We start from the raw sequence: 26,711 nt of genomic DNA on the forward strand, positions 1-26,711 counted from the left end.
TTCTATTAACGAGCGGTTATTTAGCGGTATTTGGATGTGGGCATTTTTCCCGCCAATTTTACGGCTCGCCTAAAACACGCCAACACGCGCTGGGGTGCGATTTTTGGGAGGGTGGCGAATCTATCTCCATCCAAACACTGTTGATTCTCTCTCTCTCTCTCTCTCTCTGGCGCTTTTTCCCAGAAATTCTCCACATAATATTGTTGTCAATTATATTCAATTAACTCAATTCACTTCGCCATACTGAAAATTGATGGTTTTATAGTCAGTTGATACTTTTCTGTCGCATCGACACGCAATAAATCCCAAAGTTCGCCGCCCGGCGTCAATTGATATCGCGGCATGCATAGTGAAAAGCGCGAAGACCAGAAGGCAGTTGGAAAAAAGCGTTCGCGAAACTGTATTTTGGGTGTGAAATAAAATTATTTGGAAATTAAGCAGTTTCAGCAATGTTGCCGAGGTTCATTTTATCAATGGACAAATAGAATTTAATGCCCAGCAATGAGAATGAGTTTGTTTTTTTGCACATCACACCAAATTGATTGATTGTTTTAATTATTCTATTTATTTGTGTTTGCTCAGCCACCAGCAAAAAAAAAGACAGTGCGAAGCCCGAAATCTGGTGACCGCATGGTGTGATATTTTAATTTTCAATTTAACGCACAATGAATTATTTAAAAAGTGTATTTATTGTGGGCTGTGTGCATCCCGGCATTTTCATTTGCCATCCCATTGAAACATTTACTCAAGCATATGTTGATAACGCCCAGCGCAATATAATTGGAGTGGGTTTTGTTGGGGCGAAATTGATTTTTTTTCTCCCGCGTGTGTATGGAGAAATTAACACCATTTTTGCATAATTAATAAATTGAAAAACATATTTGCATTTATCAATTTAAATACACTGTCCCAGAGTCTGGCGATTTTTTGCCACTGCGCTGGGATTTTAAATTCAATCTACCGCAAATTAGCAATTTTTCCATACCCAAAATATCACTTTAATGATTAAATGTGGATTTTGCGAACTCATTTTGCTTTTTAGCTTTTAAAATGCTTACGCGCTGATAAGTTTTTGCAAATGGATTTAATTATATTTTTGCAATTTTGTGTTACACAGCAAAAGATGGGAATAAGAAATGTAAATTTCATCATGTTTATGTTGATAATAAGGTAACAATACTTATTTTATTGCCGTAATTTCTTAAGGATTAAAGAGTTATCAAATTATATTCGCTGGTGTATTTATAAAGCCATATTCCTAATCGAGTAATTATCAGAGAATTCAAGAAATCCAAAATGTTCTAATCAACTAAACTAAAAGTATAGAAAATATAGACTTTTAGGAAAACATGCAGAGCAAAATCGAAATCACAGCCAAACCGGAAAACAAACTGAAAGCCTTTAAGGTCCAATTCTAATCGCCTTCCTTCTCTCTATCGACTGCTTTTCACTTTGCACACGCAAATTGGGCTTTCGCTGCACCAGAAGTCGCTCAGTCGATGAATCGGAATTGACAATCAAAGTCGCGATTTGAGGCATCGAGTGCGCAAAGGACGAGAATGGCGAATTGTCTCTCCGGAAAGAACTCGAGGGCAATTGGTGGAAATCGCGCGCCGTGGATATAGTTTTGGATCACACACGAAGAACACGAAATCGTGCCCTTTGGCTTGTTCTCCTGGCCGGCAATCCGGCTTCCATGCACCGTCCAATTTCCTCCGCGCGCGCGCCCACATGCAGAGCATGTTGTAATTTCAGTGGCTGGAGCCAATTTTTCTAACTTGCACAAATAAATAATATATGTAATTGTGTACAAGAATAAATATCGAATGCACAGCGGATGGGAAGAGCGCGCCGTGCAAGAGAGCGCAATTCCCATGGCTTAGGCCGCATGGCAGAATCGGCGGAGTTACAGGTTTTATTATTAAGTTTTAAATATTAAAATACGTGGAGGATTTTGAATGCGAAATGGCGCAACTCGCAAGAGTTGCACTGTCGAACACAGCTACTGTATTTACACTCTCTTCGCCCATTCGCTACGGGCTTTATTGTATGAAATGCCATTATTATGTACATATGCTTCTCCAGCATGACTCTCCACATTTCCTACTGCCTATTCTCACCCAATGTTTGTCTCTTCGCCCCCGTCTCGGGCTCTGCCCCCACGGGTGGCCCCAACTTTGAATAATTGCGCGCGATTTGTGCAATTTGTGAGGCATTGCAGTCGGATCTCTGCATGGCCCTCATATTCTTCCAGGCAATCAGGCGTATTACCATCGATATGATTATTGGGTTGCGCGACTTTACCTTCCAATGCATCATTCAGTAGTCAAATCTTTGCCTCCATTCGCTTCCCGCGCACTCAATATTTCACGACACCCAACTTTCTGTTCTGCCTTCTGATGTTTTCCCCTCCGCCACTGGCATTTTTCCACGTTTCCTCTCAAAATCAGTCTACACCCACAACAGAACTTGTCTCCGCCATTTGACAATGTTGCACTTTAACCGTGTTCTTAGAATATTAATGAGATGCATTCCCCAAAAGATATTCTTACCTCAGCGCAGAGAACATTAAGAGCGAATATAACAAACCTTTGTGAGCTATTTCTCTCAAAATTGCACTTTATAAGAGAAATAACTATTTATATTTAGAAAGTGGCTTAGTTTAGAATATAATTGCCTCGATTGTCTTTAAGAATCATTCCAAGATTACAATTTAATCCTTTGCTAGACAGAATAATTGTCACACTTAAGTCTCCTATAAGCTTTAATCGTTAAGGGGTTAAGCAAAAGTCCAATTAAGTCAATATTTTATAGTTAGTGGACCGTAACAAAAAAGACAACCTTTTTAAACACCAGAAATACACTGTAATTCATTAGAATAAATGTGTAAAAAGTACACCAAAAGCTTAATGTCATATTTTAACCCTCTTAAAAAATCATCCCCACTCATTACACATCTGAACATACGAATTATCCTTTGTATTTATTAAATCATCGACCAATTCTCAGCACTCCAGAACTTCGCACAGTTTAAGGCTGAAGCGTAAAAAAATAATTGAGGCAGAATTTTTGCATTTTGACCTATTATTTTATAATTCACGAATAAATTATTGTATGAATGAAAAATCAAAGTCTCTCAGACAATTTCCAGTGTGCTGCACTAACTATCATTAACCTTTTTGCACGGCGATGTTCGCCTCCATCGTGTGGCGAATTTTCACTTTATACCGAATATACACAACAACCCAATATGAAATATTATTATATGAAATTAATCAACATATCATTATCGTTTGGCTCTGCATAATAAATGTCTGGGCTGCAGATTTCTCTCTCTCTCTGTCTCTCACCTCTTCTCCAGCATCTCGCGCATGCATAACATCTATTGCTATTTGCTGGAATCAGAAGATCTCTCCCCCTTTTTTCCACCACTTCCAAACGGCCAATTCGCCGCCTAATAGACTAGTTGGGCCGAGATTCGTGAAAAAATATACCCAATACTCCATCATCCAATAATAATGATATGATAGAAAAGTCAGCAGAAGCCAGACTCCGAGCCGAAAAAGTCAGAGAGTGCTGCAAATCGACAAAGAGAGGCACGGAGAGTTGGAAGCATAGTGGAAGTTACTAGTTGTTTATACAACAATTTCGTGATTAATCACGATATGCAACCAACAATCGTTCAAAATGTACAATTTATTCATTCAGCTCACATTATGTGAGAGGGCACAGAAGAAATGTTTGCTTTAGCCAATTTAAATTGAACACTGATCATGCCGTTATTGAAATTACAATATTACAACTCTCAATACACAAAACGAAAATATGCAAGAACCAGCAGCAAGAACACCATGTCGCCGTGCCAGCGAATGCCCAGGAGGAGCGGAAAAAATCAAGGGCTGAAGTCGCACACTGAGCGGCATTCACGATAAATTTAATTGCCGAATTTAATTATTAAAATAATATGAAAATCCATGTGTGGAGTTGAATGAATTCTCTAATAGCGATATTTTTATGACAGATGGGCGGGCGAGTCCTTTTGTCGTCGCCAACACAATTGGAATAATAACAATGAAAGGGGCGCACGAGGGTTGCAGCGCAGGATTACCATGCGGTTTTCCATTCGATCTTCAAAAGTGCCTCTCATTTAAAATAGGGCGCAATTGATTTTCGAGATATGACTTCAAATCTCTCAACAATCGCACGAGGGCGGAAAGCGAATTTAATATAAAAGATTATCTGTCAACAGCTTAGCAAATGTGCAAATTTACTTTAGTGACTTTGAACCTTTTCAATAACTACAACACAAATTACTATTAGTATTTAAGATCTTTGAGATTTGTAAAATTTCTAAATGCTCTATTTTTTGTAGTTATACATTGAAAATTGTTTCTCTGCAAAACAAATAAAGAACTAATTGATTATTTTACTAATATTTTTGCATTATTCCATTCTAACACGTTTTTTTTCAACGGTTTTTGTTCGGTTTCTAGCAATTTTTGGGATAAAAAAACGTTTCAAGAGGACATAAACTGAGCAATTACCTCAAACATATCGTTTAATACCAAAAAAAAAAACTGTTTAATATGTCCTAACCTGGATATTTTTAAACCATATATCGTATTTTTACGGTTCTTAGGTTCCGAACTTGATCTCATTATATTAAAAATTATCGATTTTGAAGTTTGTGCAGTGAAACTGATTCGATAAGATGATTTTTAAACCCAAAGTCTCACTTAATTCATTCGTATGATCTGGAAAACATTGTTATGCCGCTCGTTTCAATGTATTCTCAACAGTCGCGTTGACAAACCTGATTTACTTCCACTTGACCCTCACTTATTTAAATCCTTCGCCTATGCAACGTGACTTAAAGTGCGTCCGGAAGGAAGGCAAACTTGTGTCCTGAAAATCCCTCAAAGTGGAAGTCAATCCCTCGAGTGGCATTTGGAATCAAGTAGAAAAACAGCCGCGAAGAATCCACTGAGAAGTGAGCTTGGATGGCCCTTGAAAAAAACCACCATTTCCACATCACAACGGGTGGCAAATCGTCGAATAGGGCAGAGTTTAGAGCAGGGGTGAATGATGTAAAAAATGCGCGGAATATACCTTTCGAAATGGCATTGATTGAATGATATTTTATTCTTATGAAATATTCAAGCTTAAATTGATTTTGCGCTCATTTTCTTCGGCCGCGCACATTTTTATCCGACAGATTGACGCTCTAGGCTCGAGTTGAGGCGCTTCTGCGGAAGGTGTTTGCCTGCCATCGACAAAGACGCATCGCCCAGGCTGTGAACATCGTCCCCGTACGAGAAGATGTTTATTGGCAAATGTAATTGAATTCCGTCAGATGATTTCCAATCGAAAATCACAGGGAAAACCTCATCGCTGCGTGCAAAAGTGAAATGACGCGGGCGGCCAACGAAAGGGAAAGGCAGCGGAAGTGCGCTCCTTCGAAGGGCGATTAGTGAATTGCGCGAGGGTGTCGCAATGCCGCAAGACAAGTCGCGGAGTTCCCCCTCTGACGTCGACACTTTCTCCATTCCGCCGCCGAAAAAACCTCCCTCGCCTCGCAAATGGCAGCATCGCAGGCCCACAGGCAACAGCGTTCGCATTGGCCGACGGAGGGTTGATAAATGGAGGTTTAGCAGACATATCGCAATGCCGCCAATGCAGCCAAACGCGGTTCAAAAAGCAGTAAATATTGCATCACTTCCAGCTTAAGTGCTGACAATTATGACGACTCAAATCATGCATTTTTAATTGATTCATTGAGATTGAAGAAAAAATTCAGGTTTGATTTCCAAGGCTTCAAAATGAGCGCAAAAGAAAAGCTACGATTTTTAAGAAGAGAAATGTCTTCAATGAAAGGTTAAAAAACTACACAAATAAAGTTTAATAATTAATAATAACGCTTTAATATTATACTTGTGTTTCTCAGAAGCTGAAGCGCGAATAATTTGATGAAATCAAAATATGCTTTCGTAACAAGTACTATCAATTCTCATTATGTTGAATACGAAAGTGTGAAATTAAACGCAGCATATATTCAATGAGATTTATTCAAAATTATCTCGAAATTCATGCTTTATTGTGTAAATATCTCATTTAGACTCAAAAAATATTATAAAGTCATCTTTTCGAAGCAATAACCGCAAAATATTATCAAACCAGGAAGCTCTTTATATAAGAAAGCAGATAAAATGTAAAGAATTTGTTTTTGGAAATACTTTTACAGCTTACAACCTAATTAAAAACCTAAAATTCTTTTTATAATTTTTGTGACTTGAAATTTGGTAATAATTTCCTCATCATCAAGTAGTAATTCTTTTTAAATTCTCATTAATTATTAAGTAAGAATCAATAGAAAACGCTAAAACCAAAAGACCATGAATAACAATTCGACTTTTATTCGCAAAATCTATTTTCCTTCAGATGCAGCCTTAATGTCATTAATTAATTAGACAATCTTCCCAACAATCTTCACACCTTTTTGTCCAGCGCCTCAAAGATTCGCCTCAAGTCTCCATCGCTCCAGAATTGACCAATTTTCCACTTGAGCCAACAAAGAAGGTGCTTTTGATCGCAATCTCGCACTTTCGCCACCTTTGCTTCCCGAATCCGGCGACTAATTGACCAGCACTTCCCGGCCTAATGAGAGCACAAGCGTCTTTGTGTCACTGGGTCTGACCAATTAAAGAAGCCCACAATTGTGCCGCTCGGAATTTAGACAAATACATTTATTAATTTGTCCACCGGAAAGCAATTTAAATGATTTTCATTGCTCACAATGAGATGCGCTCTGGCTTGATCTTTTGATCTCGCGTTTCAGTGGGTTAATTGAATATTTTCGGAGAATTTCTGGGTGTCTTCGAGAGAAGCAGAGAACTTTCCGGGAAAATGCAGTGGGGAAAAAATCATGTTCAGTCGTTGAGTGAGAGAAATTTTGAGTTGAGTGGCGCGAATGCAGTGTTTGTCGCGAGAGAGCGCTGACGCTGGTGAAGTGAACTAAATCGAAAGTGAAACTTTGAGGTTAAATGATTTTATGCACAAAAACACATTTCAGAGGCATAATAAGCTTATTTCAGTCATTCGGAGGGTTGTTTGGAATCGCAATGACCCATGTAGATGATATTTGAGCCCTAATTCAGCGTCAAAACTCCCCTAAATGCTCTCTCCACGGGCGTCGTCATGCGTATATAAAAACAAGAATCCACAGGTTGCCGTGACATTTCAATGAACCCTGCACCTTTCGCCGTTTTGCAACAATTCCGGGGCTCTGGGCAGCGCCACGGCCCACAGGGGGCCACAGACGCTCGCCAGGGTGATCAGGGAGAGTGCAGCGTTCCGAGAAGTGCGTCGGAATGGGGTGCAAGGGTCGCGCGAGGGGCCTAAATGTACCTGAAAGGTTGCACTCACTTGTTTTGACCGCACAAAAAAGGTAAACAGGTAGGCGTCGTCGCTGCACGAGGAGAAGACACTTCACGGCACACACGAATCACGCCACGCACGAGCACGGGCACTCAGAAGGCACTCTTTTTCACGGCTTTTCCTGGGGAAAATTCCACCGATTACGCCCGCATCGCGATGCTCAGCACTGGAACAGGAATGTAATGGAGGACGGCGCGAAAGAGACGGGGTGCCGCGGACGGTGGTGCGACAGGGACGACACGAGAGTGCATCGTGGCGCCAGAGTTGTGAGCCGGTGGCGGCCGGTCGAAGTGCGCGGCCACAGCGAGACTGACCGCGCGTTCTGCCCACGCGTCGGAGTGTCGTGCGAAATGTCCCGTCAAGGATGCTGGCGATTTTCTGCTGACAATGTCTTTATTGATCATCTACGGATACTTTTACACACTTAACATCCAGAGAAGGAAAACATCTTTGGTCCCATAAATTGGTCTACTTGTCTACAATTTCCTCATTATTGTCCTCTCGATGGCGACTGCCGTCCTTCGTCACTTTCTCCTCTTGCGAGCTATCAGAACTCCGATCAGGACTTATCATGGGACTCTTTTCACATACCTGAAACGACAAAAATGTCCTTAAATCTTTTCACCATTTAAATTTCATTAAAGGACTTGCATTTATATTGGTCTGCAGCATTTCTGCGATAGACTGCACGTCTAAGTTGGCGTCCTGTGCCGAGATCTTCCTCAGAGCAGAGGATACAATGCTGATATCCCCGCGAAGCTCGCTGATGAGCGCTGTGATCTTCTGGGCATTGGACAGGACGTCAACGCTCTGCGTGTAAGGGTTGTAGCGGACACCGAAAGGACGCTGGATGGTTTCTGCGAATTTTCTCATCTTGTCCTTAGCCTCTTCGAAGGAGTCTGTGTAGTAGTACGCATTCTGATAGGATGTAATGATGCACTCCTCGCGACAAGTCTCGTCTGGATCGAATCTCTTGATCTTGGCCTTTGTCGTGATGGCGTGCTGCAGCTCAGCAACGGAGGACAGCAAGCCGGCTGCAAGGAGATTTTAATCACCTGATCCTGCAATGAAGTCTACACAAACCTACCTCCGAAGACCTTGAAGCTGTTATCGGGCTGGCGACAGAGGCCGAACTCAACAGTGAAGAAGTACAGCGTCGCCAGCTTGTCGATGTCGTCATCTGACGCGCCCAACGAAGCGAGTCCGATCTCTTGCGAGAACTGCGCGAAGCTGGAGCAGGCCAGCAGTGGCATATGACCCAGCAACTCGTGACAGCAATCAGGCTCAGGAGTGTAGAAGGGATCCGAAGAGTGCCGAATGTACTGAGTGCAGTGAAAGACTCTGAAAGCGAGTCCGGAGAGGAAATCCCTTGGACTCAAGTATCCTGCCACAGGTCGCAACTGAAAGCCAGTCTTGCGCTTCAGGAATGCGCTGACGTCCTGCAACTGTGGCAGGTTGTCCTCGCGATAGCCGCAGTACTTAACGAGGGCCGGCCAGTTCTCCATGTACTCCGGAACAGCGTGCAGAATGTAGAGTCGGTGCAGCTCCCGGAAGACGGTGCCCCACGTCCGGATCTCCTCCTCGGTGTATTGAATCTTCGGGATAGGTTGACCGCTGCAACAAGATACACCAAAGTAGGCTTTGAGGGTGATTTGGCAGACCCAAAGTGACTCACTGCTTGTAGGATTGCGCAATGGCGGCGAATTGCTCGCGCCTTTTCCTGTACACTGGATCCTTGAAGCCAGGATGATCCGCGTCCAAATCCGAGCCGTACATCAGCACATTCTGCGCCTTGTCCAAGTCGGAAATCTTCCTTGGAAACCAGTGCATTTCGCCAAAATCTGGCAACAAGAGGCAACTAATGAAGCGCCTAAATTCAATTTGTCTCTCCGAAATCAAGCGGGATAAATTGGAATACAGAAGTTTATTTATACTCGATTTTGCAGAAATTCAATAAACGAGCATTTCATTTGCAAGTGCAGCTCTTCCTTGCTGAGACAATATTGAGAGGACTTGCTGTCGTATAACTTTAATGAATCATAAAGTGAATTATGAGTGGCAAGGCTGATTCATTAAGACGTGCAGTGATTGATGGATTGAGCTATAAAAATAAATATTGTGTACTGAAAACTACTCTAACGATTTTAAGGACTTCAGAACAATTATTTCACTTTTTCTTTGATTTATCACTTGTTTTGATTTTACTGAACTATTTTTTTACATTCCACTTTGATTGTTTTCAGACGAAATTCAAATGTCCAAAAATTTATTTTATCAACCCTTTTCTTATATTTAAAATGATTTATTCCTTCCGCCGAAAATTACTTAGGCGATTTAGCGATGTTTAAAGTCTTCTGTACTTTTACAACCAAACCTTTGCTTCTAGTGCACAAACTGATTTTAAACTTAAGCCAATTAAATTATTTACTATTCTTTTGAACATTGAAATTTAATGTGAGATTTCCGAATGAAGCGTCAAGTGAATTTCGCCGTCGGGAACTTTATCAATTCTAATCCCCTAACTTGTTAATTGTCTTCGGGGTTTTCTTCACCTCCAAACACTTTCTCGCACCCGAATTGCTTTCGCAAACTTGTCTCTCTTCATTACCAATCTCCTACCGCAAAGCCACAGAGTCAAGTTCACCAGGTAAATTTCCACTCACCGAAGCTCGTGCAGGCGGAGAGCGGCGTCGGCGGCGGAAACTCCTCCGACGACGCATTCACCTGGTTCACGGACTGCACCTCGCGCTTCAGCATCCGGATGACGTGGTCCAGGTGCTTGGAGTCGCACTCGATGTCCACCAGCACGTCGGCCTGCTCCTTCACGGCATCCTTATTCTGCAGCTCCAGGTGCAGGACGTTGATGCCCAGCTCCTGGAACACCTGCAGCGCTCGCGCCAGGCCGCCCACCTGGTTCTTCAGCGTGAACATGATGCACGTCCTGTCGCCCGGCGACGCCGAGTTGCCCGCGGGCTCCTTCTTCGCGAAATCGCGGCGGCGGTGAAGCGGGCTACCCTCCTTCACGGCCCACTCCTGCTCACCGCTTCGGTACAGCCACAGCCCCAGAAGCCCCTTTCCGGACCCACTCATCGCTCTGTGCTCTGTGCGCTCCTCTCCCGCGACTGAACTGGAGTCTCGGCCGAGGCGCTTCTTTTATACCGCCACTCAGGCGCGCATCTCGTGATGGCATCGCCGACGTCACGCGCGGCGCCGTGATTGGCTGAATCAGAGGAAAGTCAGGATATTATTTAAACACCATTCTTCTGCAAACGGGCACAAAAGTTCCTCCTCGAGAGGACATTCTTCCTCCTCTTCTGCCACAGCACTGAGAGAAAATTCCCACGCAACATCAAGGATTTCAGGACGCAATTTCCACATCAAGATCGCTGCACTTCTGCCAAAAAAATTCCTCTCAGTGCAGCGATATCTGTAGCGAAGCAGAGCTCAAAGGAACTTTCCTGGCGAATCTCAATATCGTGCAATATAGAGACAAGGAAATCCTCTCCCTTGAGGAAAAAGGCTGCGGTGGAAATTTATTCCGCAGTGAGAAAGGTGGACGAAGCGTGGGTGGATTTCTTCCCCAAAAGAGATTCATCGAGTGTTTCACTTACACGAGAATCAATTCAACTATCAAATGGATAAGAGCTGTATTTAATTTTCTTAACGGGCAGCTCTTCACCCTCGCATATATACATGGCAAATGCCATCAACGCATTTATCACAGCGCAAGGGTGGGAAGGAGACGAAGGAATAGAGGTGGATTTATTAGCAGAGTGCTCGAGAAAAAGGGTTAAGCATTTGCAGTGAGTCTGAAAATTGTTGCAAAATTCGCATCTTGACTTTTAGTCTTTGTCCTTCCTTGAGTTGAATTCTTTCCTTGGAGTTCTCTTGTTGTCCCAGTTTTGAGATTTTGATACATTTTCATAAAAAAAACATTGTAAAAATATGAATTTGATTGAAATTAACGAAAGAGTTCAAAGAAAATTCCATTGAAATGACATTTTTCTCTCTGTGAATTATATTTATTGAGATAATTCTATTTAAGAGCATTCATAATGTGTCAAAATCGTTAGGAATAATTCACATAACCTTTACTAAATTCTAACGATCCTTCCAGAAATCAATCTTCCTGGCAATCTTGCGAGCCAAGATGCCCAAATACCGCAAATTTATGTACATAATCTCAGCTGTAGATAAGATTGCTCGCCCAATTGTGGGGAAATGCACGCTGGAGTCTTTCTCTGTGGCCAACGGACCGTCGAGTGTCGCGCCACAGAATCTCTTTGAGCGCCCGCATTTGGGCGCCCGAAATAGAACATCTCTCGTCATTGTCTCCTTATCAGAGGCGCTGAGGATGCTGGCAACATTTGCTCGGCCGCCAACGCACCTCGCAAACTGGGTTAAGAGGCTGAGAAAAGGATTCACGGACGAGGAAAGTGAGCAGACGAGCTGCGGAGCCACGAAGACTCGTGCCTTTCAGCGTCGCACTGAATGCTGCGTAAAATCAATCAAATTGTTTACAGAAGGCAACGAGAGAATTCCTTGCATTCTCAAGAAGCTCCTCAATAGGCAATATTTTGCACAAGGAAGACAAATAAGATGCACTTTTATTGATCAATGTTGATTTGAGACTCCGACATAATGAATAAACTGTGAACTTGTGACTAAAAATGTTTCCTTCTTTGAATTGTAAATCTAACTAAAAGTGAAGACAAATTATTTCGTGGCCATAAAGCCCGTTTGTCGTGTTTTTGAACGAAAAAGAAATTACTCAGTTGCTAATTCTTTATGATTGCCTACAATGCTTTCCTTCTAGTCTTCCTTCCTTATTTCTGTGAATTTGTGGCTGTAAAAAATCCAATGCATTTTTATACACATTTATTAGTTATTCTCGACTCTTGACAATATTATTTCTTAAGATTTCCACGTCAGAAGTCCAGATTTTATTGTCCGAAAGATGCCAAATAACTCATGTGAATTGTGACAGAAGACCCTCAATGCCCATTTGGCCTATTTGTATAAGAAATAGCTTGTAAAATCCATAATAATCAATGAAATACTCAAACTTGCCTAAAGATAATATCATTTCTATCATACCGGCTATTCCCTGCAACGTTGTAACTAATTGCGCCACAGTAACTGCGAGGAATAAGAAAGAAAATAAGTTATTAACAGTATGTGAAATGTTAAGAAATGATTTATTTGCGTACGTCCAAATGCATTAAAAATGGCTTCAAGTGCAGACAAAATTGCTGCAGAAACTGAAAAAAAATTAGAAAAACGGATATTATTCAACACGGTTTTTTATGGTGAAAACACAGCATTTGTAATTTGTAATTTGTCCACGATCATCTCTTTCTTCCCCTCGCGTTTCGTGTATTTTCCTTCCTACTCTGTCAGCGTCTGACTCTGACATGTCGAGACAGCCACTGTGCGAGTAGGAAGGAAAATACACGATACGCGTGGGGAAGAAAGAGATGATCGTGGACAAATTACAAATTACAAATGCTGTGTTTTCACCATTAGAAAAGCAAATTCAACTTTATATTTAGAACAATATTCTGAAACTCACACGAATCAGACAAGACGTCGACTAATTTCATTATCGCTTCAACGATTTTTTGGAGTACAATAGTTGCAATTGTTGTGCCACCTTTGAAGTATGAAGAACAAAACAACGCATATTTTTTGTTCATTCTTTAACATAAACTATAAAGAAATATACCTTGAACTTGGCTCAAAGAAGTACCAATATTTCCAATGCCCAGTTTATCCAAAAATGCCGTCACAGGAGCTGGAAATGAATAAAATGTCACCAAAACTCAATTTAAGTGACTCAAAGAAAGTGTACCGAATATCTGGAAAAACAGGGAAAGAAGGACAATTAAACAAATTTCAGCAGAACCGAGACGTGCCATTTTCAACTTGTAACTGAAATTGCAATTCTCACTAAACTCTTGAAGCTCGATTATAACAAATTCTTTCGTGATTGGAAACCTCGAATGTCGTGAATCGTGTTACGGGTAGAAAAATCGTTCCGTTGCCAACTGTTGGCTAATGAATTACTAAGAAATTCACTGACTCAGAAACTAATCAGAGTACTTAAGCTACGCAGGAAGGGAATTTTTGTGGTAGCGAAAAGAAAAAAAAATGCAACTTTAACACTTTTATTCATCAATGTTGGTTTTCGACAATCTAAATTTATATTTTCACGTCAGAAATCCGGTTTAATTATTGCGCCATTTTCAGGTCCTGTAAGTATTTTGGGCAGCTCATGCAAATGAAATTCCAAAGTTAGACAATCCTTGGACAAGAGGATTCAGGCCTAGAAATTGCTATATTGTAAAAGACTGTGTGCTTGATATGAATCTACAACAACTTGCCTAAACCGCCCAAAAGTGCTGTTAACGTAGATACTAAGTTTTTCACCAGTTCTGAAAACTCCGTCACACCCACTGCAGAGAATGAAACAAATTAACATTATCATAAGGCTTAAAGACAATCTCATTGCGTACTTCCGAATGGAGCCAAAACTGCATTAAGTGCTGATATTATTATCGGAGAAACTGAAAGAGATCAAGAAAAACAATAGTCAGTCGTATGACTTGAGATGAAGCTAATAATTAATTTGCTATTATCAATAATAATTCTCAAACAAAGTCTCAGACCTTTCACACTAGGCAAAATCAATTCTTTAAACTGGAATAAACGATATATAATGCAGATATTATTTTTCATGTGTAAAAGCTGTAACTATCTAACATTTCTAACTTTTTATAAACACTTCGATTATACAAAAAAATTCTTTGCTGTGATAGATTGAGTCGAATCTTGTGAATTGCAGACGTACATTTTAATATAGTATAAAATTCTCAACTTACGTGTATTATTTAGGGTGTCCATTACCGTTTTTAGCGCAGCAATAAGACCTGTCACAACACCTTCGAAATACAAAAATAAAATATATATAAAACATACTCAAACATATGGAAATAATGCATACTTTCAACTTGACTTGCCAAAGCTCTAGCTTCCTCTATTAGCGCTGTCGAAGAAGCTAGAATAAAGAGAAATCTCAATTTATTCACACACTCAAACTCAAGTTAAGAAAATATACCGAAGATCTGGAAAACCAGAAGAAGGAGGAAAATTGAGCGAATTCCAGCAGAACCAAATTGTGCCATTTTCAAATAGTGACTGAAATTATAATTCTCACTAAACATCAAAGGAAATTATTTCGTGGAAATAAAGCTCGTTTGTCGTGAATCGTGTTTTGAAAATAAATAAAAAAAAACTGTTCATTTCTCACTAACATTTCTGCTCTTTAGTGAGTTTCCTGGAAATCCGTTTGGAAAACACATTTGAACGCAAACAGCGCAATTTGCTGCGCTGTTGTGCCGACGCACCCTTTTCGAAGAGGGGTTGAAATTCTAGCACTCAGTCCCCAAACGAAGAGGGGCGGAAATCTGACGAGAGCGTGGAAAATCGATATTTGCTCTAAAAAGGAACGTGTGTAGTGAAAATGGCAGACACGGAGTTTGAGGAGTTTCGCCAGATTTTTGAGCACTTCCCGAACCACCTCAAGACTCCAGCTCAATTCTACTCGTAAGTTCGCTCTTTAAGCGCTCCTGGGCGGGATTCTGGTGTGATTTCCAGTGCACAGCTGCTCTGGAAGAGTGAAGAGTTGGGCGGACTTTGCCAAGGATTTCTGTGCAGCTGACGAAATGTCTTGGAATCTTGCAGACTAGTTCCTGGCCTGGACGATGGCGAGCCATCGCCGTCGCCCAAGAGCGACTCCAGCGCGTCGGATTGCGAGGAGGGCGGCGCGGATCCGCGAGCAGCGACGCCACACAAGAGCAGCGCGGACGGAGGATTCCTGGGCCAGCAGATCGCGCTGAGCAGTGGCGCCGAGGACGACGAGATTGGCGACGGGCTGCGGACTCAGACGCTGCAGGCGCCGGTACTGGCCAGGACTAACTCCCTTCCCTTCATGTCTGGCAGCACAGAGCGGCGCCGACGAAAGCTTCCGGAAATACCCAAAAACAAGAAATGTGAGTGGCCAAAAATAGCTGTGCGAAGGCGATAAATCGAGTTAAAGCCCACATTTATCTCGCATGAAATATCGAAATCACCTGAACGAAGAACGGCGGAATGAGGATTTATAACAAGTGTTCTTTCCATGACGTCAAATCCGATGACGAAGAAAAGGCTTCTCGTTTTGTACAAACTCTAAAGTCGCGCTGAAAAGGCATTAAAGTGCCCGCAAACACTTTACAGTAAGGAGAAAAGATGGCCTAAGGAAGACTCATTGATGTTGTCACATGACTTCTTAATACAATTTTCCAAGGAAAAAAACAACATGATTTCAGCTGAAATGCTTATAAAAAATTCATATCTAATTTCGTGTATTTTCATGACTGTTATTCTATCAAATTTATCCACTAAATTTCTTTGAAATCTCTTCAACTTCAATCTTGTCCAGAAACTCTTCTAATAATTTTCCACACGAGAAAACTCGAGTCTTTCTTCATTTAGAATTCAAATCTTTAACTAAAGTTTTCACAATACTAATTAGACTTGCAGAAACTTAAAAAATATATGCAAAAGCATTACCATAGATTTATTAGACGTAATATTATCTGCATAAAATCTTATAATGTGCATTTTAGATGTTCAAAATCATGAGTCAGAAGCATGACGCATTTTTCCTCTAAACATGCTTTTATTTACGTTGAACTGGTTGTATTTATCGACACTTATCGATACTAAATACGCACAATTTCCTTTTCCAATACAATTTTAGGGGGTAAATAGGACTGATATAAACTAATTCGTCCTTAGACAGTCGATTTTAAAATTGTGATAAACGGGAAATTTGTTAAGCAATTAAAGAGATAAAATGCAATTTTGCTTTATTATCCGTGGCATTACAGTAACAATCCAGATTAATTCGGTAATCTCATCTAAAGTCCTTCACAAGGTCCTTCACCAAAGGAAGGGCGTCATATTGTTTTTCTAATCGTAACCGGCGTTCAATGAATCTACCGTTGCAGCTTCCATCATGGTAATGTGCAGCCAGACGTCGCTGGCAGACGAGCTGGGCATGAAGACGGCCGGGCAGCGTTCGGTGCTGGCGCTGAAGTGCGGCTATCTGCTGGACGAGGACTCGAGCCCGGACAGCGAGCGCCTGCACAGCCTCGGCGACGTGGACAGCGGCCACTCCACGGCGCACTCGCCCACCGACTTCAAGAGCATGTCACCGCCACCCGCTGGCGGCACGCTCTACTCGCGGCTGGAACTGCTGGAGGCCACGCACCGGGCGCTGCACAAGTTCCTGCCTCGCCACCACGACGAGATCGAGCTGGAGATCGGCGACGCCGTGTACGTGGAGAAGGAGGCGGACGACCTGTGGTGCGAGGGCGTGAACCTGCGCACCGGCCGCCACGGCATCTTCCCGTCGGCGTACGCCGTGGACCTGGAGTACAATGACTTCGATCCGGGCGCGCAGCAGGCCAAGCGCGAGCGTTACCTGCTCGGCTACCTAGGCTCCGTGGAGACGCTGGCGCACAAGGGCACGGGCGTCGTGTGCCAGGCCGTGCGGAAGATCCTGGCGCGCTCCGGCGACTCGCCACAGGCGCAGCCGTGCATCCTCGAGGTCAGCGACCAGGGGCTGCGGATGCTGGAGCGCGCGCGCCCGCCGGACCGCAAGGGGCCGCACATGGACTTCTTCTACTCGCTCAAGAACGTCTCTTTCATCTCCTTCGACCCGAGGTGAGTGCACATTTCGCTCCTCACTGTCGTGCGCGCCGCAGAAATCACGGGAGGACGCTGGGAAATCAATACTATCGCCACAATGTGCGTTTAAGGGCTTCGCAGAAGATTAGATCCATTGAAATGGCGTGAAAGGCGAGAAGAAGGATTTCACAGAGGATTTAAAAGGGAATTCATTAAGTGAAAGAGGGAAATAATAAATCATTCCTGACATTTGCTCATGAAATATGTAAAGGAACAAGTAGGAAACGTGGCGGTTTTATGAGGCGGAGCATCCGAGTGGGCGTGGCTTCCGTGAAATTTCTCTTTTATCCTTTTCAACATGCTGTTTTCTATCGTATTAAACATTCATAATTGTAAAATCAAGTTGAATTTCTCTTTCGGGGAGAAAAAATAAGGATTATTAACAAAACAAGAACACTTCTTCTTCCTTCAATTAATAATTTTGCAGCATTTCTTCATTTGACGAATTTCTTTTCCTTCTTTTTATGAGATTAAAGAAACGAATTGAGAGACACAATTTCTCTCTTAATCCTCGATCATTTGGCACTCTTTCATGCTTTGAAAGAAACTCATTTTCTCTCATGCGGAATTATGGCTTCTAGAGCAATAAGGAGCAAATAAATTCGTCTATCTGGAACCTTCTCGATTGTGAGTCTCGCAGTACTTCTGAATTATCTGCAATTTTCACGCGAAAAATGAGGAAATCGCCATAAAAGGCCAGCGCAAAACATCACTCACTTAATGTGCCCGAATATCCCCAGTAAATCCGGCAGCTATTAAATTCAGCCAGCATCGATTCTGTGGGAGTCTGGGAAAGAAGAGTGGCGAGATATCGAGTTGATGGGCAAAATTAAAATTCATCAGTGACAGTCTGTGAGGGGCGAAAGGAAGCCACAGAGTGGCCATAAAGTAGCGTTAAAATAATCCCCGGAGGCATTCTAATCATTTATTATTGTCTGTGCAGAGACAATCGCTATATTGGCTTCATCACCAAGCACCCAACAGTGCAGAGATTCGCATGTCACGTCTTCAGGGGCCACGAATCCACGCGTCCCGTGGCGGAAGCTGTTGGGTAATAATTCATTTTTCCACTCCCCAGCGACCTTTCCCACTAACGCGTGTGTCTTTGCTTGCAGGCGCGCTTTCCAGCGCTTCTACCAGAAGTTCATCGAGACGGCATATCCAATCGAGGACATCTACATTGAGTAGGACTGATGGCTGGACACCAGAGGACGAGAGAGAGAGAGTGTCCTGATTATAATCATCACTGTGTAAATAACAAGTATATAGCAAAGGGATGTAGAGGAATTAGTTATAGATATTGCGTAGTTTTGAAGGGACAAAAAGGACAAGCAAGATGCTTGTGAGAAGCGCTTAAATTTTTATCACCATCGCTCTCTAACAAAAATTATCCTCTTTGAAGAACAATACAATTTTGAGGTTTAAACTTATAAAAAGCTCTCTCAAGTAATCTCTAATAAAGAAAAATCACAGAATAAATATTTAATGTTGGGTGCTAAACGTGGGCAAGAAAAATACGTTACATATAGAAGCCTCGGGGGAAAAACACATTACAATAATGGAGGAAAATAAAAAAAAAAACTCTTTGAATGGAGAGAAAGAGAGCAAATAGATGATTTTTTCAGAGTATTTTCATATCGCAGGCGAAGTCCCTTCCTTTTCAAGTGACTTTTCTGGACGACAACAGACACACTTAACAATTGTTGCAATCTCAATATGTATTAAATGTGGGAGGTGGAAAAAAAAGGAATAAATAAATGTAAAAAGAAGCGAAAATGGAAACATTAATGGTGTTTTTCTTCATTATTGGACATTTAAATATATTTTCTTTTTCCCTTTTCTACACTTTTCTCTCTCTTCACTGATAATTTATAGTATTTTTTTCTCTTTTCATTTTCACAATATTTCCTCCAACTACACTTTAACGCAATTTCCGCTACTTTTTGTTTTCCAACAATTAAATTTTCTTGATTTTTCCACTAAAATAAGTAATTAACTGATCGCAGTCTTTGCAATTTCGTACAATTACATACATCTCTTTTTTTGCGGAGGAAAATATCCATTTATTTCTTCTTTTTTTTCAATCTGCGTGTATATGAATATTCTTTTTTTTTTACTAAAATATCTCTTCTCGTATTTCCTCATCAAATTGTTTACAACACAACATCATCATCTTGGTTTTCTTTTTTTATTATTAACTTTTCAAAGTTTGTCTGAAAAATATTCATCTGTTTCGCTACTTTTTTCTCTCACTCTATCTTTCTTTCTTTTTTTTTTGTATAATTAGGAAAAAATGCAAGAAGATGAGAAATGTGATTCTTTTCTTCAATATATATTTTCGTTGGCCAGTTAAAATGCACACTGAGAAACCTTTAAATTTTACACAATTTTCATCACTATGTCAACATTTTTTTTTATTTATCCTTCTGTTATTTACCTCAGAACAACAACTACTTTATCAGCTACTTTTACATCTAATCGCCTCTTCAAACTACAACTCCTTTTTTTGCTTGAGCCTTTTTTGTTTTCATCAGAAAAGAAACGTCCACGAAAATTACATATTTTCCCTTTTATTTTCTCTATAACCCCGAAAAAACTTTCTATGGAATGTTATGCTGTCAATGCAAAAGCATCAATTTTCCTTCGAAATCATTCACTGTCGTTTAATTGTTTTCACGTGTTTTCTCTTTCTCTCTTTTACCTCTTCGTCATGTTGTAAAAGTGTTGTATGGAAATATTTGTGTTGCATTTTCATCTCAATTACTAAATATTAGTAAAATTTCTGTATCAGATTTATAAAAATAGTAATACCGATTTTTTCACTCATTTTTTTTCTACATTCTCTGCTTTTTATGCTTTTTTACCTACTAAAATGATTCTCTTTTTCTTGTGTAGTTTAAAACGTGAATATTGAATTGTTTTTTTGTCATTAATTCTAAAAAAATTTGTGTATTTTCATTTTGTCGTCAATGCATTTTTTTTTTCTTAAAACCTTAATCTAAAGTCCAATATAGTAGTTTTCCTCCTCTTCCTTTTTCTCTTATTTCCTTTTCTCCCCTTTTCTCTTATTGTACTTTTTGTGGAGACTTTTAAGACTCTCTCTCGCGAATATCTAATTGTAATAATTACTCAACTTATCCACCACAAAATTTGTAGATTTTCTCTCATTTCTCTCTCTGTCTGTCTCACTAAATAATCTTATTCCGCTGATTAATACAGTGAATATATCGTAAAATAGACACCACTAAATCATTCTGATTGAAAACAAATAATAATAGTTACAATTTCTCCTCACGAGATCTTATATTCTAAATTGATAAAAAATAAAACTCTCAACACGATAAAAATTGAAATATCCCCTCAACGCCACTGCAATAAGGAGTTCTTCCTTCTTTCTTTCTTTCTTCAGTAAAATAAATAACCGAGTGAATTTTATCTAAATCTGCTTAGGTTGACTTCTAACGAGGTATTTTTCATCTCCCGCGCGCCACGCAAACTCTGCTCTCTATCATTTGCCACTGCCAATATCACTGCCGCCGCTACTCCCGCCGCCGCTGATTCTTCTGTATACAATCGAACCGCCGGCGTCCGCTTGGGCATCCGAAGAGGCTGGCAAAGGGCGGCTTTCGCTCATTCTCGAGTGGAACTCCTGCTGAATCGACTGCAGAATCTCCCTTTGTTCTTGGTGCTCCTCCTGTGGCAAACGGAAATGAATTAGTTTCTCAATTTGTTTACTTAAGGACACAAATTACACAATTTATCTAATGATAGAGAAATATGTAATTATAAAACATCAAACAATGTCAATCAACATAAATTTTATTTCCCCCACCATGTTTTTTTATCCCACCAATTTTAATAACATTTTCTGACCAATTATCACAATGGAAAATATCGCCCCGAATTTCACAATCGTTAACGATTTATATTAGCAATGAAACCTAAGGAAATGAGTGCAAAATTGATGTGAAAACACATCTCAAAAAGCATTAAAATTCATTGGTCTTCGCCAGTGAAAACAGATCCAATCGAATCGTATTCTGTTTTTTTATTAGGCTTTTTCATATTAAATTTATCTCATCCCCAAAATTGACCATTTATTATTCACCGCAGCGCCTTTCCTTGTCACAATAAATCACGCCGAGACTCAATGGTGATTTATTTTACTCCAGAAAACAAAAACACAAAATTGACCTGAAAAGTGTCACAAACTTCGCCGCACCAGAAAACTTGCGCCGCCCTTTTGCCGCCAAAATTATAAAACACCCGCTCGCGCAATCCCCGTGAGAACAGAAAAGGGAAAGTTGCACGGGCTCAAGATTGATACTGTTTCCCGTATAATTCGAGAAATATTGTATGTGACGCGAAATCCCGCGAGACAAAATCACCGTCAACGCTTTATCCTTCCTTTTTTTCCTCCCGCTTTCACATTTTTCTCCCACACTCAATAAAATATTTAACTTGATAAAAGCGTCACAATTCACGAATTCTCCACCCTTACGATAATTTCCTCGAGTTGATGAGTATTTGATGCAGAGATGGGATAACGCTGTTCTCTCAGGGCATCTTCAATCTTCATCAGCGACTGATCCAGCGCCTTAAAGGAGCTGGGCAGCTCCTGAGCCAGATCTGCAAGCAAGTGAAGCAATTAGATCCGTATTTGCACTGCTTTAGTGTTGCATTTTTATTGGTTTTTAGAGAGACTTTGAAGGAAAAGTCATATTTATTATGGCTTTCTTCAGACTCTTTCACCACTTTGAATAATGTGTTTCTAACAATTTCGATGAAAGAGAATTTCAGTCTAAAGTGTTCATCAGGATTTTGCCAAAGTGTGATTTCAATGTTATGATTCACAAAGGCATTTGATTTCTAATAGTTATTTAGCAATTTGCATACAATTACAAACTACCAATAAATTAAAGTCTCTCAGCTGTTTTTAGAATAATTAAATCGTCTTTTGACATTTAACCAATTTCGCTAATGAAAATCTTAGAATTCAACTAGAGCTTAGAACATTCTTGTGCTTAAAACATCATAATTACTAATAATCAATAGAAATCTTCTGACTCTACCAACTTTGGTGAGACTTTCACTGACAAAATCAAAGTCTTACGTGAAACAAAAAGAATTCCGTAAATTAATCACATACATTCAAGTTCTTTATTCTCTAGTATTCTGCGCAAAAGGAATCACTGCGTTCAATTAACTCACTACTCCGCAAACGAAAAATGTCAATTTGCCGAGTCTTCTGAGCGAACTCACCAGATTGCGGATCGCTGAGCCTGCCGATGAGGCTCTCTGACGTCCCTTCGTCATCCATCAGGCTCCGTCTCTTCGCCACGTCGCCGTGCGGTTCGCCGCTGAAGGCGCGCTTCAGCACCGAGCTCGTCCTGTGGCCCGCTTCCGTGGCGAAGAATCGTTGGTTCTGCGCCGTCTCGCCGCCGTACAGCATGTCGCCGGTGTCCTGCAGGTCATATGGCTCGAAGTAGCCCGCGCTTGAGGGTAGCGCCGGGACGCGCGGCTCGCTGTAGGGCGACGCCAGCGACTCGGTCTCCTCCTTCACCTCCACGCTCGCCGGCGAGCCGTAGTACTCACTCTTGCCCGAGGAGCCGCCCAGCCGCTTGCCGGGCGTCCGCTGCACCACCGACGGCCGCTGCACGTCCGAGCACGGGCTGCTGACGGACGACATGGAGTCCGGCGACTTGATGTTCTTCGTGGCCGCGTCCACGACGCTGCGGCTCTTCACGATGGACGTCTTGATGGTGCTCGGCTTGGGCGCGATGATGGACAGCGGCGGACTCTTGCTGTAGCGGCTGTCCTTGCCCACACTCGCCGGCGAGTCCGGATGCCCCGGAATCTCCGTGACGCCCTCGAGCGGCACGAGATTCGTGATGAGGTTCATTATTGCACGTTCAATTTGGTGGGGATTCTCCACGCCGGGCTCCTCGGTGTCGCCAGTCGCCACCTCGTCCGGATCGATGATGATGGAGAACTTCTTCTTCATCTCCCTGACCAGCCGCTTGCCCTCGTCCTCCGACACGAGCGTGTTGATGCAGATGAATGAGTGCACTTTGTTGGTCTCCTTGTCTATCTCGAGGAATCCCCGAGTTCTGAGGTAGATAAATTGGCCAGTTCTCGTGATGAGACGGTAACAAGATTCACCATATTGACGACTATAGTCATACACTGCAATGAAATGTCAGAGAAATCCGTCAATATTGGTGAGGAAGAGACACTTTTCCCGGTCATTGACTTCAATACAAAGGAATTTGATGGAAAAAACGAGCTTTTTCCAGTGATTTCTGGGTAAATTCAATTTAATAACCCTCTTCAACTTTCCCTTTGTGTTATTTTGTCAGCAATCAGAAAAACTTGAGTTCCTCAGCAATTGTAAATTTATATTAAACATACTTTAAATTGAGGAGAAATTGAATACATTGAATAAGAATTGCAGATTTTTAAAATTGTAAATTTAACACCTTATTTGCACATTACGCCAGAAATCTTATATGCTTGTGAGTTATAAGACGAGACGCATAAAGTTGAATAAGATCGCAAGTTTCATTCTTCATAAACCAAATTATACTATTTTACTGACCAAATTTCATTGTTTATACTAGACAAATCGAAATAAAACACCTGACAAATGTTTTATATCCATAATTCAATGAAGCAATTCAGTCACTCATTTCAATATCTATTCACTAAATGTCTCTTTATCTGACTCTGTCAATGTGGTATCAAAAGAAAATGTCCGTTAGGAATGAAAATCAATAAATTGCACATGTCACATTCCTCCGCAGAAGGCTCAAAACAGTTCTACTTGCAAAACACAAATTTGCAAATTGATTGCGAAAACGGCTTTCGAAGCATTTGAAAAGAAGTGTCAAATGTGCAAAATACAACACATATTTTTCAATTCCCACAACTCTTTCTCTATTTCTCTCTCTCTCTCCATGTTTTTCTTCCACGCCAAAAATTGAATCGCGCGAAATTAGAGAATCTCCAACCATTTAAATATATTATAATGAGAGACATTGGGCAAAAAAACCAGATGCTTTATCCACTCTTTCACCCATAATTTCATTCTCAAATTATAACATGTGAGAATGATATGCAAATGAGATTTTCTCGATTATGCATTTTTCTATTTTTAGTCCACCTCAAATAGTCACCCAAATAGACCAGCATTTGAGCTGACGAGATTCCGTTTAGATGAGATTTTTCCCATCTGATAAAATCCCTATAATTTCATTGATATTGCTTCCTGTCGCACAGAAATGCAATAAATATTCCCCGTCACGCGTGATGGGAAAATCCTCTAATTAATAACCGCGCAATTTGCATAAATTCCACCGCAAAACACTCACTTTGTCTTAAAGCTACCATGACCCAGCGGACGTCATCCTTGTGCATGAACGTGAATGGCGAGAGGCCGGACACTTCCTCCGTGAGATAACCGGCCACAATTGAGATCCTCTGGTCGCATTGCACGATCCGCCCGTCGATCAAGTGTCGCGTCTTGTACTCATGCTTGCACGCCTCGATGAGACGATCACAGATAGACGGCGGCTTCAGCACGCGCGCCATGGCCACCAGGACGATGTCGTTGCCGCTGATCGAGTGCAGCGGCAGGCTCTCGTCCCGGCCACGCGTTCGCCTGATCAGTTGAAGCCCGCCGGGAAAGGTGCTGGTCTTTAGGCCACGCGGCGCCGCGTCCGCCCGCCGGAAACAGCCGTCGATGCGCACGACCTCGTACGTCGTGGGCTCCGATCTGGGACCCGCTCGCGCCAGCCTGCGAAGCACAAGAGTCAAACAATCATTTTTTTCATTCTGGAGGAATTCAGGCTACGAATTTCTTTCAAAATGAGACAAGATTTTCGTGTTTTTCTCCTCTTTAAGACACTCTTCGGTAGGCAAATTAATTAAAATCTCTATGCAAATAATGTTGAAATTTGCCAATATTTCTTTTTAACACAATTTTCAGCTGGAAACGTTCAAAATCGGAACACAAACGGATAAATTACTATCTAAAAGCACAAATTGACTCACAAAAATAAGTAAAAACAGATAGTAACAGAAAAGTACCGTCACAGCTCCTCGCATATTGGATTGCGCTTAGAACCTCTTTGTTCTTTTTATAAATTAATCTGTATCCGAGAGGACAACTTGTCCTACTGCCGAATTAAAATATCTATCTATCTATCTATAAAACACGAAATTTTATCTTGATTTCATAGCAATTCATAAAAATGATAGATTATTCTCATTTCAACGTAAATAAGAACAGACGTGCTAATGTCCTAAGTTCAGAACTTTATGGCATATTAATCAAAATGATGGCATATTAAACAAATCTTTCCGTGACTTTAAGGCTCAAATTGAAATTACTCTGCAAACAAGTGCTATGAATAGTATAATAATACGATAAATATAGCCAGAATTAATCTATGTCGAAGAAAATGCAAGGGAAATCTTTGTATTGTTCAGCTTAGCAAAGATACATTGGGACAGATGTAATTATGCCATAAACAGCATGGAAATCAAGTGATTACTGCTCAATTCACTTCTATTTGACAATGAATTTACCTTATTGTGAAATCTCTGCGATCCTTCCTCAGCTTCTCGTCAATTTCCTGCTCCTCCTCTTTGCTCCTCGGCTGCGGTTCCATTCCATCATCACCCGGCTGAATGTCAAAGAGATTCTCCAGGTCAGACGGCACGAGTTGCCTCTTCAGGAGACTGTGATCATTGGGATGTGTGATGTTCAAGATACTCTGACCATAGAGATCCGTCTGCAATTGCAACAGAAGCCAATTAGTTATCCCACTCTTGGCTCCGCCCACTCGAAAGCTCTGCCCATTGACATTGACTCTGTCTTCACGTGAAAGGGCAATATAAATCGTTATTTTCATGCATTTTTTATGAGTGCTTCTCAGTTTAGTTTCAGAGGCAAAAACCCGTCAAATATACTTTAATTGCAATTGCCGTAATTTTAAGAATGAACACGCGTTGCACATTTTACGTCTTATGCACGATCTGTACTCTGCCAGATGAGAATTTATAAAATGAATTCTCTTGAAAATGAAATAAAACGTAAATATTATGAGTAAAATATTACCATTTTCATATGGTTAGCAGATAAAATAAATTTTAACTGACCACAGAGTGTGTCAAAAGCCGCCAAAAAGGGAGAATATATAGTTGAGAATTGCTACCAGATTTTCCATATTGACTTTCACAACAACTTATAATTTTCCCACCACACAATTAGCATCTGTGAACCACCCTGATTGCATTGTATAATTATTCTATTTTCTACCACAGCTGCGGATTTATTTTACCCAACGCGCCTCTTGGCGAAATGAGAAAATTGACACGAACTCACGAAAAGCAAATTAAACGGCTTTTCTCATTTGCAATATGCATTTCCACAGTGAGTCTAAAATAAGTTTTGCGCGCACTCATTAAAATTTATATGC

The 26,711-nt window shown here is 41.1% G+C and overlaps 6 protein-coding genes across 13 annotated transcripts in view; 1 reads left to right on the forward strand and 5 right to left on the reverse strand.

The window, feature by feature from the left end:
• The window catches only part of LOC132260411 (protein bric-a-brac 2-like), a 109,509-nt gene extending 101,896 nt beyond the window's left edge, over positions 1-7,613 (reverse strand). For both annotated transcript variants that reach the window (XM_059758488.1, XM_059758486.1), the window contains exon 1: positions 7,423-7,613. The gene's annotated coding sequence lies outside the window, so the exon portion shown is untranslated. The remainder of the gene's footprint in view (positions 1-7,422) is intronic.
• A 197-nt stretch (positions 7,614-7,810) lies between these two features.
• Positions 7,811-10,524, reverse strand: LOC132259495 (tryptophan 5-hydroxylase 1). Its single transcript, XM_059757156.1, has 5 exons — positions 10,098-10,524; positions 9,110-9,275; positions 8,522-9,048; positions 8,086-8,468; positions 7,811-8,025 (listed from the first exon to the last, which is right to left on the reverse strand). Exons 1-5 carry the CDS (start codon positions 10,522-10,524, stop codon positions 7,903-7,905), a joined length of 1,626 nt encoding a protein of 541 aa, XP_059613139.1. The 3' UTR covers positions 7,811-7,902.
• Positions 10,525-12,295: 1,771 nt separating this feature from the next.
• LOC132260256 (uncharacterized) lies at positions 12,296-13,357 on the reverse strand. 2 transcript variants are annotated; one of them, XM_059758259.1, is made up of 6 exons: positions 13,286-13,357; positions 13,160-13,228; positions 13,007-13,087; positions 12,645-12,695; positions 12,532-12,573; positions 12,296-12,444 (listed from the first exon to the last, which is right to left on the reverse strand). In XM_059758259.1, exons 1-6 carry the CDS (start codon positions 13,350-13,352, stop codon positions 12,404-12,406), a joined length of 351 nt encoding a protein of 116 aa, XP_059614242.1. In that variant the 5' UTR covers positions 13,353-13,357; the 3' UTR covers positions 12,296-12,403. The 2 variants fall into 2 exon arrangements, with proteins under 2 accessions (XP_059614242.1, XP_059614241.1); XM_059758258.1 differs by having other exon boundaries at positions 12,296-12,573.
• Positions 13,358-13,585: 228 nt separating this feature from the next.
• Positions 13,586-14,652, reverse strand: LOC132260010 (uncharacterized). The gene is made up of 6 exons (XM_059757906.1): positions 14,552-14,652; positions 14,438-14,491; positions 14,316-14,375; positions 13,950-14,000; positions 13,818-13,889; positions 13,586-13,759 (listed from the first exon to the last, which is right to left on the reverse strand). The coding sequence occupies exons 1-6, from the start codon at positions 14,616-14,618 to the stop codon at positions 13,707-13,709; spliced, it is 357 nt and encodes a 118-aa protein (XP_059613889.1). The 5' UTR covers positions 14,619-14,652; the 3' UTR covers positions 13,586-13,706.
• Positions 14,653-14,923: 271 nt separating this feature from the next.
• Positions 14,924-19,343, forward strand: LOC132260548 (JNK-interacting protein 1). Its single transcript, XM_059758749.1, has 5 exons — positions 14,924-15,039; positions 15,178-15,485; positions 16,488-17,205; positions 18,173-18,280; positions 18,345-19,343. The coding sequence occupies exons 1-5, from the start codon at positions 14,957-14,959 to the stop codon at positions 18,415-18,417; spliced, it is 1,290 nt and encodes a 429-aa protein (XP_059614732.1). The 5' UTR covers positions 14,924-14,956; the 3' UTR covers positions 18,418-19,343.
• A 145-nt stretch (positions 19,344-19,488) lies between these two features.
• Positions 19,489-26,711, reverse strand: part of LOC132260547 (basic helix-loop-helix ARNT-like protein 1) — a 39,599-nt gene continuing 32,376 nt past the window's right edge. For all 6 annotated transcript variants that reach the window (XM_059758748.1, XM_059758745.1, XM_059758747.1 and 3 more), the window contains 5 exons: positions 25,819-26,024; positions 24,600-25,024; positions 22,492-23,415; positions 21,731-21,858; positions 19,489-20,923 (listed from right to left, as the gene is read on the reverse strand). In XM_059758748.1, coding sequence (XP_059614731.1) covers positions 20,738-20,923; positions 21,731-21,858; positions 22,492-23,415; positions 24,600-25,024; positions 25,819-26,024 — 1,869 coding nt within the window. In that variant the 3' untranslated portion in view covers positions 19,489-20,737. The remainder of the gene's footprint in view (positions 20,924-21,730; positions 21,859-22,491; positions 23,416-24,599; positions 25,025-25,818; positions 26,025-26,711) is intronic.

Source organism: Phlebotomus argentipes, unplaced genomic scaffold (genome assembly GCF_947086385.1).
Source record: "Phlebotomus argentipes unplaced genomic scaffold, Phlebotomus argentipes genome assembly scaffold_18, whole genome shotgun sequence".
Lineage (NCBI taxonomy): Eukaryota > Metazoa > Arthropoda > Insecta > Diptera > Psychodidae > Phlebotomus > Phlebotomus argentipes.

Excerpts from the sequence above, each read along its gene's own strand:
- LOC132260548 (XM_059758749.1), top strand. The coding sequence starts at position 14,957 with ATGGCAGACACGGAGTTTGAGGAGTTTCGCCAGATTTTTGAGCACTTC. Across the intron at positions 15,040-15,177 it reads ACTCCAGCTCAATTCTACTC|ACTAGTTCCTGGCCTGGACG; the intron begins GTAAGTTCGCTC and ends GGAATCTTGCAG. Across the intron at positions 15,486-16,487 it reads AATACCCAAAAACAAGAAAT|CTTCCATCATGGTAATGTGC; the intron begins GTGAGTGGCCAA and ends CTACCGTTGCAG.
- LOC132260010 (XM_059757906.1), bottom strand. The coding sequence starts at position 14,618 with ATGGCACAATTTGGTTCTGCTGGAATTCGCTCAATTTTCCTCCTTCTT. Across the intron at positions 14,376-14,437 it reads TTTGGCAAGTCAAGTTGAAA|GTGTTGTGACAGGTCTTATT; the intron begins GTATGCATTATT and ends TGTATTTCGAAG. Across the intron at positions 13,890-13,949 it reads AGTTTTGGCTCCATTCGGAA|TGGGTGTGACGGAGTTTTCA; the intron begins GTACGCAATGAG and ends CATTCTCTGCAG.
- LOC132260256 (XM_059758258.1), bottom strand. The coding sequence starts at position 13,352 with ATGGCACGTCTCGGTTCTGCTGAAATTTGTTTAATTGTCCTTCTTTCC. Across the intron at positions 13,229-13,285 it reads CCTGTTTTTCCAGATATTCG|CTCCTGTGACGGCATTTTTG; the intron begins GTACACTTTCTT and ends ATTCATTTCCAG. Across the intron at positions 12,696-13,006 it reads CGACGTCTTGTCTGATTCGT|TTTCTGCAGCAATTTTGTCT; the intron begins GTGAGTTTCAGA and ends ATTTTTTTTCAG.
- LOC132259495 (XM_059757156.1), bottom strand. The coding sequence starts at position 10,524 with ATGAGTGGGTCCGGAAAGGGGCTTCTGGGGCTGTGGCTGTACCGAAGC. Across the intron at positions 9,276-10,097 it reads CTCCGCCTGCACGAGCTTCG|ATTTTGGCGAAATGCACTGG; the intron begins GTGAGTGGAAAT and ends TCTTGTTGCCAG. Across the intron at positions 9,049-9,109 it reads ATTGCGCAATCCTACAAGCA|CGGTCAACCTATCCCGAAGA; the intron begins GTGAGTCACTTT and ends ATCTTGTTGCAG.